At 33.7% G+C, this 20,158-nt stretch overlaps 4 protein-coding genes across 6 annotated transcripts; all 4 read right to left on the reverse strand.

Annotated features, from left to right (window-relative positions):
* Positions 1-3,195: 3,195 nt before the first annotated feature.
* LOC140891692 (beta-amyrin 28-monooxygenase-like) lies at positions 3,196-4,083 on the reverse strand. The gene is made up of 3 exons (XM_073300297.1): positions 3,765-4,083; positions 3,464-3,652; positions 3,196-3,332 (listed from the first exon to the last, which is right to left on the reverse strand). Exons 1-2 carry the CDS (start codon positions 4,066-4,068, stop codon positions 3,474-3,476), a joined length of 483 nt encoding a protein of 160 aa, XP_073156398.1. The 5' UTR covers positions 4,069-4,083; the 3' UTR covers positions 3,196-3,332; positions 3,464-3,473.
* Positions 4,084-9,540: 5,457 nt separating this feature from the next.
* On the reverse strand, positions 9,541-15,882 carry LOC140891691 (uncharacterized). 3 transcript variants are annotated; one of them, XM_073300295.1, is made up of 12 exons: positions 14,628-15,882; positions 14,373-14,555; positions 13,557-13,678; positions 13,340-13,450; positions 12,973-13,020; positions 12,403-12,543; positions 12,035-12,283; positions 11,636-11,781; positions 11,287-11,482; positions 10,773-10,847; positions 10,194-10,310; positions 9,541-9,795 (listed from the first exon to the last, which is right to left on the reverse strand). In XM_073300295.1, exons 1-6 carry the CDS (start codon positions 14,629-14,631, stop codon positions 12,406-12,408), a joined length of 606 nt encoding a protein of 201 aa, XP_073156396.1. In that variant the 5' UTR covers positions 14,632-15,882; the 3' UTR covers positions 9,541-9,795; positions 10,194-10,310; positions 10,773-10,847; positions 11,287-11,482; positions 11,636-11,781; positions 12,035-12,283; positions 12,403-12,405. The 3 variants fall into 3 exon arrangements, with proteins under 3 accessions (XP_073156396.1, XP_073156394.1, XP_073156397.1); XM_073300293.1 differs by lacking the exons at positions 9,541-9,795; positions 10,194-10,310; positions 10,773-10,847; ... (1 more) ...; positions 11,636-11,781; positions 12,035-12,283 and having other exon boundaries at positions 12,403-12,515; positions 14,373-15,882; XM_073300296.1 differs by lacking the exons at positions 9,541-9,795; positions 10,194-10,310; positions 10,773-10,847; ... (2 more) ...; positions 12,035-12,283; positions 12,403-12,543 and adding an exon at positions 12,714-12,841 and having other exon boundaries at positions 14,373-15,882.
* Positions 9,705-11,727, reverse strand: LOC140890266 (uncharacterized). Its single transcript, XM_073298027.1, has 5 exons — positions 11,636-11,727; positions 11,287-11,482; positions 10,773-10,847; positions 10,194-10,310; positions 9,705-9,788 (listed from the first exon to the last, which is right to left on the reverse strand). Exons 1-5 carry the CDS (start codon positions 11,725-11,727, stop codon positions 9,705-9,707), a joined length of 564 nt encoding a protein of 187 aa, XP_073154128.1.
* On the reverse strand, positions 15,018-18,278 carry LOC140890268 (taxoid 2-alpha-hydroxylase-like). Its single transcript, XM_073298028.1, has 3 exons — positions 18,194-18,278; positions 15,282-15,715; positions 15,018-15,146 (listed from the first exon to the last, which is right to left on the reverse strand). The coding sequence occupies exons 1-3, from the start codon at positions 18,276-18,278 to the stop codon at positions 15,018-15,020; spliced, it is 648 nt and encodes a 215-aa protein (XP_073154129.1).
* Positions 18,279-20,158: the final 1,880 nt, after the last annotated feature.

Raw genomic sequence — 20,158 nt, forward strand, 5'->3', positions numbered from 1 at the left:
CATGCGCGAAGCAAACACATCGAGCTCGATTATCACTTTGTGTGTGAAAGAGTTTCCCTTGGCCTTCTCACAACTCAGCACGTTTCTACCTCGTGTCAGGTTGCCGACATCTTTACCAAACCTATGTCTAAAGCCACTCTTGCCTTTTTCCAACTCAAACTTCGCCTCCACCCTCGGCAAAGTTTGCGGGGCGATAATAGCTCTTCACAATTAGTGGAAAATCAAGATGATACTATAATTGCCCATGATAAAGATTCCCACAATCCAAATCAAATCAAAAGAGACGGATTCGGTACATATGCTTCACAATCGAAGGAGAGGATCGAGGCTGTTTCTTAAATCATGGGATTATAGTCATAAGTTTTCTTTCTTAAATCTCAAAGATCTCTCTCTGTATGGCTATATATTTATGATGTAAATTCACTACCGTTGCTCACGTTGAATGAGAAAGACACAATATCCTCCATTTCAATTTTCTTTAATAATATAAGACTGCTTCTGGGCATTTTATTCTCCTAGCCGGCTCGATCGGTGTAGCCAATCAAAATGCATTGCCTTCATATATATTTGATCGCCCCCTTTTCAAAAATCTTCGTTTCAACTTTCAAATACGCCATATATATCATTCCCAACTGAAATGCTTCTGTCTCTAATTGACTTCATTATAAAAAATATATCGATCGATATTGTATGGTTTTATTTTATTTTTTAAAAAAATTGAATTGGCATGTTGATACTACAATTTTTAGGGAAAAAGTGCAATATGTTTTCTTTTATATATTCTCAATTTGTCAGTCGATATCATACTACACACTGCAATATTCGCATCAATATCACGTTAAAAAATAAAATAAAATAAAATTACAAAATAAAATGAAATAATTAATTAAAAATGAAATTCGACAAATATAATTATAACCCAATTCAGGTTCTAAAAAGCGTGAAGCGCGTCGAACAGGGGCGTAGCCAAATGTTTTTATCAGGTGGGCAAATTTTGTCTCGACGAAGCGTCTTGACAACTAATATCTCTAAAAAAAATTTTTTTATGATTGTCATGATGGAAAATTAATGGTAGGAAAAAGTATCGTAATCAATATACAAATAAAACTACGTATGTGTCGAAAATATAAAGAATTTTGTGGAATTAAAAAGATAAGTTGTATTCGATCTAAATCTTCAAAACATATTTTTTTAATCAAATTTGAAATATTATAACCCTTTTTTTTTGCCAAAAAAAACTTTGAATCATATCATCAATTTGCAAAATATATATGAGAAATTAAAAATATTTTTTTGTGTTCATTCCAATCATTAGCTCATATGATCGTTTACAAAACGATAAAGTTACATGGTTCTATACTTATATTCCAACAATAGTTAAATTTTAAGCTAAACAAAGAACCCAAATTGCAAGAGCTTAATATCATGTAACATGCATTTTATCAACTACTTTTAATCATTCTACACATATATAACAAATGTTCATTCCAAAATGAAATTCCCTTCCAAATTACATATTTAACCTCGTACAGAAAGCTATAAAATCAAATATCATCATAAGTCCAATTCAAAATTGCAAAAACTATATTATTAAAATTAGAACACACAAAAATGAAATGTATCACCAAGTAAGGAAAGAACGTAAAAAATAAACAAAAAATAGTAACATGTTTGTTGTTAAATTAGAATTTGATAGTTTCTATTTGGATATATTTTTGTTGGGTTAGACTACCTAAACATTTTGGCCAAAATCCTGCCGGGCAATTGCCCACCTTTGTACATACATATCATTCGTCCCTGGCGTCGAAGCGTGGAGGTTAAGTTTCAAGCTTTTCAAGCTTAAGCGAGCTTAGAACGAGTTTAAGCGTGAAAAAAAGTTTTCAATTTTTACTATAATTTTAATTATTTTAAGACAAACATTAAATAAAATGTTAGATTAACCAAAATATATGATTTAATAGATAATTCAAGTTCTAAACTATAAATATACATATTTATAAAAATGTTTTTATTTTAAAAAATAAATGAAATCTTCCGTTCTAAAAAGAGATCATTTAATCGAGTTTAAGCGTATTAAAGCTTAAGTAAAATTAAGTGTCGCTTAAACGAACGTTTTAGAACATTGTTATTTATAACTAAAATCACAAAGAAATAGATATACGAGGAAAAAGAGGCAAATTTCCCTAATTATTTTTTTAACACAAACAAACACTCGGTCATATACTTTATAAATTCAAAACATTTTAATGAAAACTATTAAGTATTAACACATATTGTTTTTCCGAGAAAAAGTATAATTAAATAACAAGGGTGCAAGTAAGAGGAAAGAGTGAGAAAACTCAAAAAATTATCAAGTTACGAGATCAAAATTTGAGAACAGGTACCCACAGAACTAAATTAATAATTATTACTTGAAAACAACATATCATTTGGCAAAAAAAAAAAAAAAAAACTTGTTAGATTAAAAATGGAAAATGGTTAAGTTACGAGACCAAAATCTAATTTCACCCTGATGTTTCTATATAAATTTTATACTGAAAACACTAGTGAAATAAGAATAGTTGGTTACGGTCTCTTAAAATTATATGGTTATAGTTAGTACTAATGAAAAATAAACATTCATTTATTATGCATTTTAAAAGTTACAAATGGTCTTTCAAAAAAAAAATTAATAATAATACAAATGGCATTAACATTTCGAGGGCTATTTTTTTAATTTATATTTTATACGTTCTGATTCTTATTATTCTTGAGGGGTGATTGACCCTAATAGGTCATGGAAATACCTGATATTTTTTTGGCCTAAAAAAAACCCTCAAAGGGTTATTTTCAATTATAGTTTTTTTTAAAAAAAAAACAGAACATATAAAATATAAACCAAGATATAAAATATTAAGTTAACCAAATTTGGTTTAAATACACTCAATATGTTGTTACAAAACATCTAGTTAATAAATAACTGAACCTTTTTTATTGTTGAAGGAGCTGTCTAGGTGCAAGTACCCCTCTACATATAACAGTATGAAAGAAGCAGTTACTTTTGGCATAATCTTGATTGGAAGGCCTCGAGTGGGAGATGGCAATGGATCCCTTCTTATGCAATCATCTTTGCAGCAAAGTTCCCAAGTGAATTCTGTAATCAGATAATGGATCGTCAGCAAAGTTTCAATCTTTGCGAATTCGTATCCGGGACAGATTCGCGGCCCGGCTCCGAACGGAACCAAAGAGTAAGGTGGTATTGATCCTGGATGTTCGAATCTTGATGGATCAAACTTTGCAGGCTGTGGGAAAATGTCTGCATCCATGTGTGTCATGCTCGTAACCCAGAATATCTGTTTCATTTTCGACGAAAAATTGAATCTGTCGCTTAGAACCAAGTTGTACTTCATAATGTACACATTGAAATGCAAATAGTTTGGTGCAGTTGAAGGAGATGCATGGCTGAAACGTTTTCTCATCTTACCTGCCATCCTTTAGGGATCGAGTAGCCTTCGTATTCGATATCTTCCAACGCCTTTCAGAAGCCGCCCGAATATTGGAGGGATGGTTCGAAGAGTCTCCATAGCCACACTCCAGTTGTACTTCATTTTGCCAAGATCTTCCCATGTAAGTAATTCTCCATAAGATTTGCTGTTCTTGATACCCTCTTGTTCTATTATCAGTTTCAAGCAACGAAATGGTGAAAAATGATCGCCGGCTCATCCGTGAATCAAAATTTTGTCAAGTAAAAGCTGAGAAGTGCAACACTCAGCGTGCAAAAGTACCTTTGAGAACAGTTGAATATATGGTCGAATCCTTAGTTAAAAGTCGCACGATAAACGTGATGAGGATTGACGAAGTGTCGTGCCCCGCGACCATAACGAGCATAACATTGTGTATAATCTCGTCTTCTGATACCAATTCTTTGCCATCATCTCCACGGATGCTGAGCAAACAGGTAATCAGGTCCTGATCATGAGATGAAGCGCCCTTTTCGAGCTCGGTCCTTTTCTCTAGTACAAGGTCCTTCAACAGTTTTTGGACCTTCGCGGTCGCCTTCAGGCTGTGGTTGAACGGTGTGAATGGCATGTTGATTGGGACGGACCACATATTAGAACTCGAAACTGAGAGAAAACTCATCTTCATTGATGAAATCAGAAATTACAAATGTTTCGAATTAAATGTAACCGCCCAGCTCTCTAGTATTTATACTAACACAATACCTATACTAACTGGGCTATACTAACTGGGCTTTGAAACAAACAACAAGATAATTGGGCCAGATACAATTGATTATTACAACCCATTCATATTTAATACTCCCCCTCAAGATGGCGAGTATATATTATGCACTCCCATCTTGAATAACGAAAATCTAAACTGGGCTGGCAATAAAGCCTTAGTAAGCAAATCTGCAAGATGAAGTTTTGAGGAAACATGAAGAACCTTGATTACACCTTGATGTATCCTCTCTCGCACAACATGACAATCTATCTCAATATGATTGGTTCTCTCATGGAAGACTGGATTAGAAGCAATGTGAATTGCTGCTTGACTATCACAAAATAACAGAGCAGGTTGAGGATGAGATATATGTAGCTCCTTAAGAAGAGAAAACAACCAAACCACTTCACAAGTAGCATTAGCCATTGACTGATATTTTGATTCTGCAGAGGATCGTGAAACAGTCTTTTGTTTCTTGGATTTCCAAGATATCAAGGATTCTCCAATGAATATACAAAAACCAGTAATTGATCGTCTTGAATCTGGACAAGATGCTCAGTCTGAATCCGAAAAACAAGTCACCTTCAAAGAAGAGGAAGAGTTGTAGAACAAGCCCTGTCCAACTGTACCTTTGACATATTTTAACACTGAATATGCTGCCTGAAGATGTGCATCTCTCGGGTTAGCAACGAACTGACTCAGTTTATTCACTGCATAAGACAAGTCAGGCCTCGTGACTGTAAGATACAGTAGTTGTCCAACAAGTTTGCGATATACAGTTGGATCAGCAATCAACTCTCCTTCATCACAGCTGAGTTTTGAGTTAGCATCCATAGGAGTACTCCGTGATTTACAACCAAGCATTACAAATTCAGTCAATATTTGTAGGGCATAATGGCGTTGGCAAATAGAAATATCACGCTTTGAACGTGTCACCTCTATGCCTAAGAAGTACCTCAAATCTCCCAAATATTTGAGCTTAAACTTACTGTCTAGAAACACTTTTAATTCTTCAGCTTCTTGTGCATTATTGGTGGAGATGATAATATCATCTACATATACTAATAGAGCTATGAAAATGGTACCTCGCTTCCTTAAAAATAAGGAACTGTCAGCATAAGATGACTGGAATCCAATACGCATTAATGTAGAAGAAAACTTGGAAAACCACTGCCTTGAGGCTTGTTTTAGCCCATAAATCGACTTGTGTAGTCTGCACACCGCATTATCTGGAAAAATCTCCCCCTTTCGTTGATAACCCGGAGGAAGAGACATATATACCTCCTCAGAAAGATCACCATGTTAAAAGGCATTGTTAACATCAAGTTGGAATAAAAACCATACCTCAATGGAAGCCAAAGCAAGTAAAGTGCGAATGGTAACAAGCTTAGCAACTGGGGAGAATGTTTCAAGAAAATCAATGTCTGCTTGTTGTGTGTAACCTTTAGCCACAAGTCGGGTCTTATATCTTTCCAAAGATCCGTCAGCTTTGAGATTTACCTTGTAAACCCAACGACAACCAACAACAGACTTATTGGGAGGTAAAGAAACCACGGACCAAGTCCCATTATGTTCAAGAGCTCGGAGCTCATCAGTCATAGCCTGACACCATTCTGGTTGAGTAGGAGCTTGAGAAAATGTATGAGGTTCAAGAATGGATGATACAGTATTAATAAAAGTATGATAAGAAGAAGATAACCGATGATTACTAAGAACAGACAGTAGAGGATGAGCAGTGGATGATGGAGAGGAAACAGTAGTATAACAGTGATAATCACGCAAATAAGCTGGTTTAGAAGAAGAACGGTGTGATTTAGTAGTGTAAAAAGAAGAACAAGGTGGTTCTATTTGGGTTGGAAGGACAGACTCAAAAAAAGAATCTGGATTGGAAGGAGTGTCTTGGAAGGGAACAAAACTTTCATGAAAAACCACATCTCGAGAAATATAGATTTCATTTGTTTCCAAGTTTAGCAACTTATAGGCCTTGTAACCCGGAGGATAACCAAGAAACAAAGATTTGATTGCCCGAGGAGAGAATTTTGTACGATGAGATTGAAGGGTGGATCCATAACATAGACAACCAAAAACTTTGAGATGTTTGTAAGATGGAGATTTGTGGAATAAACGGATATAAGGACTCTGATCAGACAGAACAGGGGAAGGAATTCGATTGATAAGATAAACTGATGTTAGAATACAATCAGCCCAATATTCGAGAGGTATATGTGACTGAAACATCAAAGCTCGAGCCACATTTTGGATATGTTGATGTTTTCTTTCAACCACCGAGTTTTGTTATGGTCTCTCGACACAAGAATGATAAGAGACAATCCCTTCAGTTTTAAAGAACTCGGAAAAATTAAATTCAGAAGCATTATCGGAGCGCACAGATTTTACTTGGAGGCCAAATTGAGTTTTAACCATTTTACAAAAAGTGGGAAATAAGTGTACAACGTCTGTCCTAGAGCTCATGAAGTATACCCATGTAAATCTAGAATGATCATCCATAATGGTAAGAAAATATTTAAAGCCTTCAATGCTTAAAGGATGAAAAGGACCCCATACATCAAGATGAACTAATTGAAATGGTTGATCACATAATAGATTTTGAAAAATAAAAGGTAATTTTTTCTGTTTGGATAAAGGACATACATGACAATGTTGTAGATCACTTTGATTTAAAGACTTTGTACACAAGTCATGCTCAACAACTGAAAGTTTCTTAAAAAAAGGATGGCCTAATCTGTAGTGCCAAAGAACAGAATCAGTAAAAGAACATTACAAACTTGGGGAAGCAAACTTTTAGCATGTAGTACATAAAGATCAGCAACTCTTATACCCATCCCAATCATCTTGCCCGTGGAAGGATCCTGAATGATACAAGAATCACAAGAAAAGGAAATTGAGCAGGATAGCTGAGTGGTTAAAGAACTAATAGATATCAGGTTGAGATGAAATTGAGGAACAAACAAAACATTGTGCAAGGTTAAATCCTCAGAGAGTTTCATAGACTCGATGTGTGTTGCTAAAACTTGATCATTATTTGGTAACTTTACTCGAGAATAGATAGGTTTATGATTAAAGAAAGAATCTAAAGAACAGCAAATATGATTTGTTGCGCCAGTGTCTAAGATCCAACTAGAACAAAGAAAAGATGAGTCAGTCACAGTCATAGAAACAATACCAGTAAAATAGGAAACAGAAGATTCAGGCGTCTCCTTAACCATAGTGGTATCAAGACCTGACTGAAGCTTGGAACTCAGGAAAGTAATGAGTTGTCTACACTGATCAGGATTCAAAGAATCAACTCCATTATTCATATGTGCATCAATAGAGGAAACAGTGTGATTAGCTCGTGGTTTCTATTCATTGTGCTTAGGTTTATACTTCGGGTGGCTGGGTGGATATCCATGAAGCCTATAACATTTGTCAATTGTATGACCAGTATAATGACAATGTGCACATACAATTTCCTTATTTCGAATACCCTTACTTCCTTGATATCCCAACAAACTTTTAACAGCAGCAACCCGAGGAGAGTACGATACAGATTTTGGCATATCCACAGCTGGCTCTAATAAGATCTTGTGTATTGAGCGTTGCCTTTCCTCTTGCACAACCAAAGAGAACACTTTCGAGATAACTGGAATATTATCCATCATCAGAATCTGAGCTCGAATTTGAGTGTAGGAATCATTCAATCCCATTAAAAATTGCATCACACACTCTTGATTTTGATAATTCATCCACTCTTTCAATGAGCCACAACTACACTGAGTAATCGGCTGAAAATCCTTTAACTCATCCCACAGAATTCTCACTTTAGTATAATAATAACCAACATCCAAAGAACCTTGCTGCAAACTATTCAGTAATTTCTTAATTTGGAAAATTCTCGGAGCATTGCTTTGATGGAATCCATCTCGCAAATCAGACCATATTTCATGCGCAGTAGTCAGATACAACAGACTATCAGCAATATCATAGCTCACAGTACTAAGAATCCAAGATATGACCATGCTATTGCATCGAACCCAGGCTCCAAACAATAAATCATCAGATTGAGGTCGTAAAAGTGAACCATCAACAAATTGAAGCTTATTCTTAGCTGTTAAAGCCATAGACATTGCGCGGCTCCAGGAATTGTAATTGTTACCTGTGAGCTGTTTAGAAACCAACACTAAGCCCGGATGATCACCATTTTGGAGATAAAATGGACTACTGGAATCTTCAAAAAAGAAACGACCGTTGGCAGGCGGCGCTTGCACCGGAGGATTACCTCTCGCCATCAGAGGAAGAGCAGCAAAAAGTGTCTAGCTCTCTGATACCATATTAGAACTCGAAATTGAGAGAAAACTCATATTCATTGATGAAATCAGAAATTACAAATGTTTCGAATTAAATGTAACCGCCCAGCTCTCTAGTATTTATACTAACACAATACCTATACTAACTGGGCTATACTAACTGTGCTTTGAAACAAACATCAAGATAATTGGGCCAGATACAATTGATTATTACAGCCCAATCATATTTACACTAGTAGAAAAATCGCGTAAGACTTCGGTTAATAACCGAAGTCGTAGGAACTTAATTACCGAAGTAGTGTCACGTGAAGTAATAGGGTACTTTTTTACTTCGCTGAATCACCGAAGTCTTATACCTTAAATTACCGAAGTCTTTGGTCATTTTTTGGAGGCAGAATTGGACCGGTGCCGAAGTAAAAACATATATTTTACTTCGCTTATTTCATAAGTTACGAAGTCAAACATATGCTTCTACTTCGGTAATTAATGAATTTAATGAAGTAACAACTATGATTATACTTCGGATGGTATACAAAGTGAAAGATTGTGTTTTACTTCGCTAATTTATTTTATCACCGAAGTAAAATGCAATCTTCTACTTCGCTTATTAATGAAATTACTGAAGCCATAGAATAGTTTTTTACTTCATCAATTTCATTAACAGACGAAGTGATATAATATCTTTTACTTCGTTAATTTCCTATATTACCGTAGTAAAATGCATTCTTCTACTTCATCTATTAATAAAATTGCCGAAGTAATAAAATTTGTTTTACTTCGGTATTTTGATTAATATACGAAGTAGAAGATAATGATTTACTTTCATATTTGTCGATTACTAAAATTGCCGAAGCAATAAAATACATATGACTGCAGCATTTAAATCAACGATGAAGTAAATTCTTCGATTTACTACGTTGATACTAAAATTGCCGAATTAATAGAACACATTGCTTGTAAATTAAAATTTAGGTACAATAATGCCATAAATATATTTTTGAAACTTAAAATACACTAATAATAAATTCATCCCAAAACGACAAGCATACATAAGTCAACAAGTCTATCTACCAAAATAACGTGAAATTATATGCACATATCCACACGTACTTTCTCAAAACTAAACGTGTACACATCCACACGTATTTCCTCAAAAGAATTTAATATCCCAACGTGAATGACATATTTAAGCACCTACATGCGAGTAGACAAATTCACTCCATTCACTTCTAACTTCATCAAATTGTTCTTGACTGTAACACTGATTCTTGACGCATCCTGCAAACTGACATTCAAAAAAATATAGGAATGTCACGGTAAACCAACAAGGCAGCAGTTGCAAACTGAAATCCAAAACAAAGAATAAGCAACAATCTATTTGATATGCATGTTGACATGTATGATCAGCTAGTTATGGGTTTTAAAACTTGCCACAAAAATTGTTGTTCAAGATCATCTTTGCTTAAAACAATCCATACACGGTTGAAATTAAATGATTATATTGACACTTTTAAAATAGATTTGTTCAAAACATAAACAATTAGAATCCTTTAGCTTATCCTCATGTAATAGGAGAAGCATTACACCTGGAATAAAGAGACAATCTCATCCTATCATGTTCAGGATGGAATCAGTGTTTGAAACTTAGGGTTGCAACAAATCAAGCCATTTTAAAAGACTCACCACTGTCTGAAGACCATTTACCATTACTATCTTCTCATCAAGTGTATTACTTTCTGATAACCATACTTCAAAGGGCCCAAGAACTCTTTCAGTCTGGTTTACGAGATTCAAGCGTGCCTAAATAAGGATATCAAGAATGTGAATGATTAAGCTTAGACATAGTGAATCATGCATTAAAAAAAATAACTTATACTGTGTTTTGTGCATGGATAAAAGAATATAAATTTCCAGCGACCTCACTTGGCAATGGTACAGTTGTGATCAGCACTCTTGAGGCCACCATTTACATAATTTAGCAGGCAAACTCTAATAAACAGAAGGACAATCCTAAGGGCCACTTTTCTGTGAGAATGCTCATTCTGTGACTACCAAAACAAACGGGAAATCCAAGCTTTACCCTTCAGCGGGATAAAAAGATAATTGATGTTGTTCTTCATAATAAAATAGCTCGATCATAAGTCATTATTTAAAAATAGCAAAGGCATGAGGACATTTCTTCACAAAAGGGGGACCAAATATGAATTAAGTAAGAAGTTCAATAAATGCATACGACCATATCTAGAAAAGTATGGAGGTTACCACAAAAGGTTTCTCCATTATAATGACGGAAGGCACCTCAACAGCTTGCAATTCAATCTCCTTGCGTGTGATGGGCTGCAAAGGAGTAAATAATGATAGCGGTAAGAATAGAAAAATGTGATACTAAAAAAATCTACGTTATTAACTCTTTTGTTAGGGCATTTGTTTACCCTTTTGTCTGCTGCGGATTTCTTGCCCGCCTTTTGTAACCATTAACTTACTATATTAATATATCATCGTTTCTTATCCAAAAGAATATATATTAAAATATATACTTTACTGAATCAGCCCTTCACACCAAAACCAAAGTATTCAGACCCTAAATATGGTCAAATTACAATAGACAATTCCATTAGTGTTGACTTCTAATTATTGAATTAGATATCAGTGAAAAGATTTCATTTTAAATAATGTTTGTCATTTCAGATGTATCTAGTCAGCAGGGGGATAAAAGTTAGAATTCAATACATGTCAACATTTTAAAGTAAAAAACCAATAAAAAAAATCAACTTACATTTCCTAGAATATTTTGAGTCTGCAGGCGACCAGGTTCGCCCAAATTTGTTCGCCATGTTATCTGAAGCTTACCAAGAATATTACTTCCCTCAAGTTTCACTCGTGCACTGTCCTGTGATGACAACCTTAACTGATAGAGATAGTTGTAAATTCCTCCTCCAGCTCTAATGAGAATGGGTTCCTTAAACACTTTTCTGCCAAAACAATCTAGTGTTCACTTTAACTACTATAAAGAAGGTGATGCCAACACCAAGTTATATAAGTACATACTTAAATGGTTAAATTAAACCATTAAAAACAATAAAAAACCAAGATTGCGAATTAATTAGAATAATTTTCGAAATCACCTCGTCAATAGATTGCGTTCCGAAAGGTGACTATCAGCTTTGAACACTGTTGCAGTCCAATTCTGTGCTGGCTCAAACTCAACTTGGTCCATGTATAGATTAGATTTTGTATTATTTTCTATACAAGCCTCCAAAAAAGTGTTTTCCTGAGGGGAAGGACGATTTGACGATCATGAAAGGGAAGAAGCTCAACAGCTACCTCTAATTTACAAATATTTGCATCTCATCCGGAAAAATTAAATGCACATTTTACTGCAACATCGAACTTTAAAACAGGTCAAAGAAAACTGGAATGCAGAGAGGTGGAACATTTAATTTCCCCAGCTTCATATTTATGATCCTATGTTTAATAACCAAATAAGAAGTGACTGAACATATATATATATAAAAAAATGATACCTCCCCAGAGAGGTGGAACACCACTGAGTAAAATATAGAGCATCACTCCCGCCGCACTCCAAATATCAGCTACAGAGTCGTAATTTCAATGCAAAACTTCAGGATTTGAAACTTGTTGCAACTAATTAGATCTTTCTCCTTCCAAACTTGTTAGAATATAAGTAACAAAGGCTGGAATGCAGAGATTGTTAACGTAGCTAAGTATCTTCGGAAAAGGGCTGATTCACATCTGAAACAGTCTGTTAGGATCTGCATTTTAATGAAAAATGCAGTAACAAAACTCGCCCAACTTCGAGCTATAACATGGATTTTAGGATCTAAGTTTTTTTGAATGAAAAATGCAACAGCAAAACTCACCCAACACTTACAATTCAGAGCTTGGATTTAGGGCTTTGGGTCGTGGCTAGGTACAGGGCAGTCGAGACCTCGTTCCGATGTTGCAGAGTTGAAGTGATGCACAACAAAAGGGAGAAAAATACACCTGAAATCCAGAAACTCAATAACTCTACCTGAAAAATACACAACCATTACAATATCACAGATTATCAATACTCTACAAAATTATACTTAAGGTGAAGCAGCAATGGAAAACGCCAAGTGGCTGGAGAAAAATCACGAGTTTTATTTCACAGCAGCAAAACTTTCCAGAATTAGGGCCATGATAGGATTATGGGGTGTTATTTCTTGCTAAACACATACAATTTCAATCACATTTATCATTAAGGCTGCGGTTGTACAAATTCCAAGTGTAAGGAATAAAGTTTCCCAAGAATCAGGCACCATAGGATTTCTGTATCAATCAGCTCCCTAGAAAGAAAAGGCCCGTGTTCACAGTTCTTAAATATCGAACTCCATTAACAGACACAGGAATATTACTAAAAATATATGTTCAACAAAGATATACAAGATTTAAAAATAACTGAAAAATTGAAACAAACCTTAGCTAGAGAAACATAATCCTTCAAACCACCGATCAATTCTCGTATCTGAGATTTGAAACATAAAATCCATTAATGAGCAGAAACAAATCGAAAGGGATCCCATTTCTAAACTGACTAGACATCAGTATATATTATGAGCAGAAAATATCTTCTCTATACTTTTATGTTAAACAAAAATCCAATATTTTTCACGCTGCCAGGCTTGAGGCATAATGAGACTCCACAGTTGTATTACTGCACATGGCTGGGGGTATTTCTTAATGCACCTTAAATTAAAGTACAGAAAATTCAAGAAAAGATACAAGATTTGTCATCATTTACTTTTATCAGTAGATTAACAAGGGATGAAAACTTATAACCATACCTCAGGATCGACAAAAGGTGAATTATTGATAGAGAAAGCCATTGTCGGTTCTTCCACCTTTATAGATGGTAACGGCTTCCCAAAAGTTTTGTTTGCAATTGTCTCCCCAATCTGGATCGATGAAAGAAATTTATTATCATAATTTTCACGATAGCAGAATATGAAAATACATAAGACGAGAGACAAATAAATTCTCCTTATACTAATTTGACCCTACCTGAATATCATCGATTCCACAAACGGCACAACTATCGCCAACCTCTATCGTTTCGGCAGGAACTCTACTGAATTTATCATACACAAATAGTTCACTTACTCTAGCATATCTGCACTCATCATCTGAGGAACAAACCTAAAGGCATGAATAAGACATGTAAAAAAAATCATCATCTACACAACAAGGATACAATTGATCCAAACATAAGAATTATCATTTTTTAGCATGATTCCTTGATGTGAAGCAAGGGTGAAGCTAGAGGTGCAAAATTATAAGAATCAAACTCCAGAATAATATGAAGTTGAAATTTTAACAAGAAGGTACAGAGAAATCGAGATAATATATTGTGCAAAACGAAAAATATAAATACAAGAAACCAAGTCAATACAAATCATTTTCCCTTAAAAATAACAGGACATTCAATTAAGTAGTCTGATATATAAAACACACATCAAGTATGAACTTATCCACTCATATCCAAAAACATCAATTAAACTAGATCATTTCAAACAAAACAACGAAAAAAAATCAAAATAAATTCAGATCTATAAAAATAAAAACAGATCAATAAAAACTATGACGGCATAAACGTCATATCCGAGTCAAGCGTAGTCGATTTCTTCAAAATTACCAATCCTTTCAAATAAAAATCTCGAACAAATAAGGTAAAAGTAGATCTGCGCACAAATCAATTTCAAGATCTCACAGTCATGTTACACAAATAGCCAAAAATCGAGTCATAAAATCACAAAAAATGAAAAAGTATTCAGCTACTAGTAGGAAAATAACAGGAAACAGAGCAATAATAATAACCACCTTTCCGAAAAGAGGGAGGCGGCGAGTCTGCAGCGGCGTCGCTAGCTTCCAATGAGACGAATGATGGGGTGTTCAGCCGCATCACACCCATGGATGCCACCCCAACACCGCTCTTCGTCGTGTCATACGCGGCTCCCATACTTGCAGGGATAGAGTTGGAATAATCGAAAGAAAAGCCTAAATCTGAAAAAAAAAAAAAAAAAAAAAATTCGAAGAGATCGTGAAGTTTAAAAGAAGGGGAAAAGATGCGCATACCCATCAAAATTGAAAAGGATCGTGAATCTTGAGGCTTCTGGAGCTCGAGGAAGCATCAAGAAAATAGAATCCAGATTGAGAGAAAACTAAGGAGATCGAGAGAAAGATGGTTTGACGAAGATTATAAGTTAACAGAGAAAACAAGACCTATTACTTCACGAGATATAAATTAAAAATTTTATTTTCATCTTTCTACTTCATCAAATTTAATTTGACGAAGTAAAAAGTCAAATAAAAATTTAAGTGAAGCCCGGTTTTTTAATTGATGAAGTCTAAAGTATATTTTACTTCGGTAATTTTATAATCGCAGTAAATAACTATGTATTACTTCGGTAATAGTGTTCACCGAAGTAAAAAATAGCGAAGTAATATGCAGAAATTCTACTAGTGTTAATGCCACATTCCTCCTATCATGTCCTCGAAATGTTGGATGAGAAGGTCTCTTCGCGCCCCGCTTTTGAGACCGAAAAGCAGAGTGCATATCATGTTGAATGTGAGTGTCTTCATCAGAGGTAAAACCTGATTCAGTGTCACCACTACTACTTCAAAATCAAACTCAAATCATGAGATACGGAGTGGTGAAGTTATAAACTGGATTAAGATATATAAATTTGACGAATATTAATTTTATGTTTGTGGCACGAGACAACATACTGTGACCTGCTGCTTCCCCTGCCAATGCACCCGAATGTGCAGCCTGATTTCTTCTTCCATCTTCCCAATGTAATTCTTCAAACAATCTGGCTTGAGGAATGAGACAAGAGCGTTTTGCACACGCTTGTGATCTTCGCCCCCGAGCTCCAACAGACACCGATCACTGAGTATCATTTTCACGGATTTCGTTTGTTGGTTGCTGAGCTTTTCTCCGTTACTTGCGAATATGAACTTGTTGGCAGCCAATCCATAGATGAAGACAGTCGGTTTTCCGAATAGACTGAGTTTCGATATTGGACCATATCTTGCAGTTCTTTGTGCAATCCATGCATCGGCTGTGTTGGCCCTCATAGCCCAGAGAAGTTCCAGGCTTTGGCCTACAATGCGTATCCCGAGTGAACCAGGGGGGAACCTTTTTCGGTGTTGATCTTCTCCTGATAAGGAGAGAGAAGATAGGTAACAGGAATATGCAAACAAGTAGGAAAATCTTCATAGCTTAAGATTACAGATAGCTGCTACATTTTGGCGATATATACATATATACACCAAGATTATGTGCGTGCCATTAGAAACATCTTGTTTCTTTGAGAGAAGGGATCTTTTTTTAGAGAAAAAAGGATCTTCACTTTATCAATTGGTTTATATAAATTCAACTTGTTCCAATACATAATTTAATTTCTAAAGTAGCTGATGGTTCCAAAGTATCTTTTTTTTAATACAACTTGGGTGAGGTGGGGTGGGTGTGGGAGGTACAACATTAATTATTAGAAAATAATGAAGTTAGATATGTAGTTGTTGACTATTATAGAGGATATTTTATACTAAATCGGGTGAAATTTATTTTTTTTTTGTTGAGATGTTATATTTTATACTATATCGTGTTTTTGTTGAGATGTTCGTGCGAACATGTGAAAAAAAGATAGAGAATGTTTCACCCAATGTAAGATAGAATCAGCCGCCTTATGGATGGTTTGACGAGTGGAAAGAAAGTGTTTTATTTCGGTCTAGAAATCAAATCTCTTTCTTTATAAGGTTTGTCAACTCATCTAGAAGGGAAGACAGTAACAATCGTTACCAAGTATGGATTAAGATGCACCCAGTTGTTTTATTCAAGTTCACTAGCTATAGGTTCTCGCATACAAGTGGACAATTATTATACGCCATATGTATCATCCATTTTTACCAATCCACTACTTCCTCTGTTTTGGAGCTTTACTTGCAACAATCAACTTTTTTTTATGGTTGTATTTGAATGAAATGATTTGATTTTAGGAAGAATTTGATTAATTGGTTGAATTTCATCATAATCATGGTTGAAAATGATTTAACTTGATATAAAGTGGATATTAAATTGACTTCAAGATCTTAAATTTATCTTCGCAAAACACTACCTCTTTAAATTATCTATTACGCTTTAGTTCTAAAATCATCGAACAAATACCTCAACTCCATGATAAAAAGACCATGCAAACCCAACTCCGGATATAGAAGAACTTGGAATTTTTCTAATTCACCATGATTTTACATGATCAATCTTGATCATCTTCCGAGAATTCAAAGTTGTTTTTTTTATTTTTATTTTTATTTTTTGCCCCCAAGAATGAAGCCGATGGAAGCTATCACATAGATTAGATAGATAATTGGCTTTGATATGATCATGTAGGAACGATAATTTAAAAAATAAGACTTTGGGTCCTATATTTCAATCGAAATCTTGGAATATTTCTACAATTGGTGTATTAAAAATAGTTTTTATGCGCCCAAATCACTCTGACAAAAGAATGTGATCTACCAGACTAACGTAGTTTGTAGACTATTACATAAATTCGAGAGTTTATTTACTGTACATCGAAAAACAAAAATCAACATGTTCTCATGTATTAAAAAAAAAAGAGAGAAAAGAATGCAATTATTCCACCATAACTTTGAAACGAGATTTAAAATGACAATTGGAATGCTAAGGCTTGTAAATCAAATGATGAGCGGAGCTCACGCATATGGTGTAGATAGGAGACCATAAGCCCATGCTTCCAGGTGTGATATGGACCAGCAAAGGCCCATATAAGTACCGCAAGGAGTCGAGACCTCAAATTACAAATCTAGTCTCTCGTATCTATAATTTTTTTGCAAAATCATTTATTTTTCATCGAGAGTATTAACGTTACACTGAATAAATCAACGCTATATCAACGTTACGTCAAAAAAAAAAACTTAAACAACATAATAAAACTGAAATTTTACAACACATCGAACCAAAATTAAAGATAAACATATATAACCATAAATACATTTTTCCATTGAATAAACAACTGCCATAGATGCAACTTAAAAAAGAGAAATGTGGTGCTAAATTAAATGAAAAACAATGACAGGAGGCAAGCCATACAAGGGGATCGATTCGGCTGGAATATCAGAATTAATATTAATATCAACATATTTATTTGGGTAATGCTACATGTACATGGAGGGTTACACGTTGCACTTGAAATTACATAATTATCCTTCCAAATGATTTGGAAAAAATCTTTCTAAAATTCATTAGGGATATTTATGTAATTTCAAGTGCAACGTGTAACCCAACGTGTAACCCTCTATGTACATGTAGCATCACCCTATTTATAAAGGGTAATGCTACGTGTATCTAGAGGATTAGACGGTAGATTTCAACATAGATATGAGTAATACACCAATGATAGATCTAATGTCTCATGATTTGTCACGTCAATAATATATAATTAATTACGCCTATGTGTAAAAATACGAACCGTTGGATACATGATTTGAGTATTACTCATATGCTAGGATCTCATCTACCAAGATTACACGTAGGGTTACACGGTAACATTAAATATTTTTAAAAAATAATTTTTTGAGAGTTAAATATTTAATTATTAATTAATATCATCAATCACTTGACCGACTTCTGTGTTCTTCTCTCAAAACCCTTCTAATCCTTCCATTGACGTGAAAAAAATCCAAATCAGAGAAGTATTCCATTGTCGATCGAGACACCCGCATATTGTTCGTCTCTTTGTTGGAGTTCTTTTCTCAAATCCCTTCTAACCCTTCCATTGACATGAAAAAAAAAAATCCTGATTAGAGAAGTATTCCATTGCCGATCGAGACATCCGCATATTGTTCGTCTCTTTGTTGGATTCCTTTTCTCAAATCCCTTCTAATCCTTCCATTGACGTGAAAAAAAATCCAAATCAGTGAAGTATTCCATTTCCGATCGAGACCCCCGCATATTGTTCGTGGAGGGTAGCCACACAAAAAAAATAAATAAATAAATAAAAAATGGAGGTGAAAAGGAAATGATAATAATAATTATTACTATTGGATGTTAATGCTAACAAAAAATGGTGGTTTTCCTTGCTAGTGTTGTTAAGCACTGTCAATCATCGTCTCATGTAGGATTTTTTTTAGAAATCTCGTGTTTAGTTATGATCAGTTTGTATGTCGCTGTATCTAGAATTACCAATTCTAAAGGTCTCAAATTTTTGATATGTGATGGCAAGACCAACCAGAAAAATTCAACAACAAACGTTGTTTTTAAGGAAGTTTTCCAAAATTTATAATATAATTTGTTTGTTTTTTAATTGTATGATATATAATCCATTTAGCTAAGTTGAATTTTAACTATTTGTTCAAATGTTCGTTTTTACTATTTTTTATCATTAAATATTGTATAAAATAACATCACGAACAACACACACAATATCTGTTTTTTTTTTTAAGATTGTCTTTTATAGTATTTAAATTTGTTTTCAGTAAAATTAAATTTGTTTATATTTTAATTTAAGACTGAAAATTTTTCACATCATCCATTAATTTAATCATATTACACGCGAGATATAATTCGTGCATCGCACGGGTGGAATACTAGTTACTATTGGATGTCAATGCTAACAAAAAAGGGTGGTTTTCCTTGCTAGTGTTGTTAAGCACTGTCGATTACGGTATAATTGATTTATTTTATCGTAAAAATTGCATAATTAGTAGAACTAACTATATGAGGAGATTAAAAAAAATGTTACGATTAAGAATCAATATATAAATTAAGTAATATTTGCATATGATGAAAAAGGAAAAAAAAATAACACAACAATTATTAAAATTATAAAAGTTAACTGGGGATCAGGTATTAATTGATAATTCATATAATATAATAAAGGAAATATCTTATTTTTTAAAACAATTCTTAAGCAAATAATATTGCAATTTTACTATATAATTAAAGTATAACTTCCTATAAGCGATGTTTTATTTAAATATGTAATTATTTTTTTTCAATTTTTTTTATATTTCCAGAAACAACATTTGTTTTGAATATTTTAATCTTATTATTATCATTAAGAATAATTTTCAAATGCTTTAATCCTATTACTTAAAAAATAAGTTAAATAATTCATTTTAAATTATATTTTAAATAATTAATTATCTTTTAAATTTATTTATTTATATAATATATTATGTATTGCGTTTAATTTGTTTTTAAAATTCTTGATAATGATTTTTTTATGTTAAATTTAAGAATAAATTGTAGATACTAAAGTTAAAAGGCGTGAAAAGATAATGATGAGATTAAAAGCATTTCATAAAAAATGAGTTATATTTTTTCAAAAAAAATAAAGAGTTATCTATACATCTATACAATTCTATACAATATTATAATACAGAGGATCACATAATAACTATTTTGATCATTTTAATGGTTGTATCAAAATACCCCTACTGTTTTACTATAAAATTAAAAAAACACATAAATGACAAAATTTGAATATGACTACCCCACTTTCTCAACTATTTCATCATGTTCTTTTTTTAACATGCATCGTTTGGTTTGAGTGATATGATAAGTAATCCATAAATAAGTA

The sequence above is a fragment of the Henckelia pumila genome, chromosome 3, assembly GCF_033568475.1.
Source record: "Henckelia pumila isolate YLH828 chromosome 3, ASM3356847v2, whole genome shotgun sequence".
NCBI lineage: Eukaryota > Viridiplantae > Streptophyta > Magnoliopsida > Lamiales > Gesneriaceae > Henckelia > Henckelia pumila.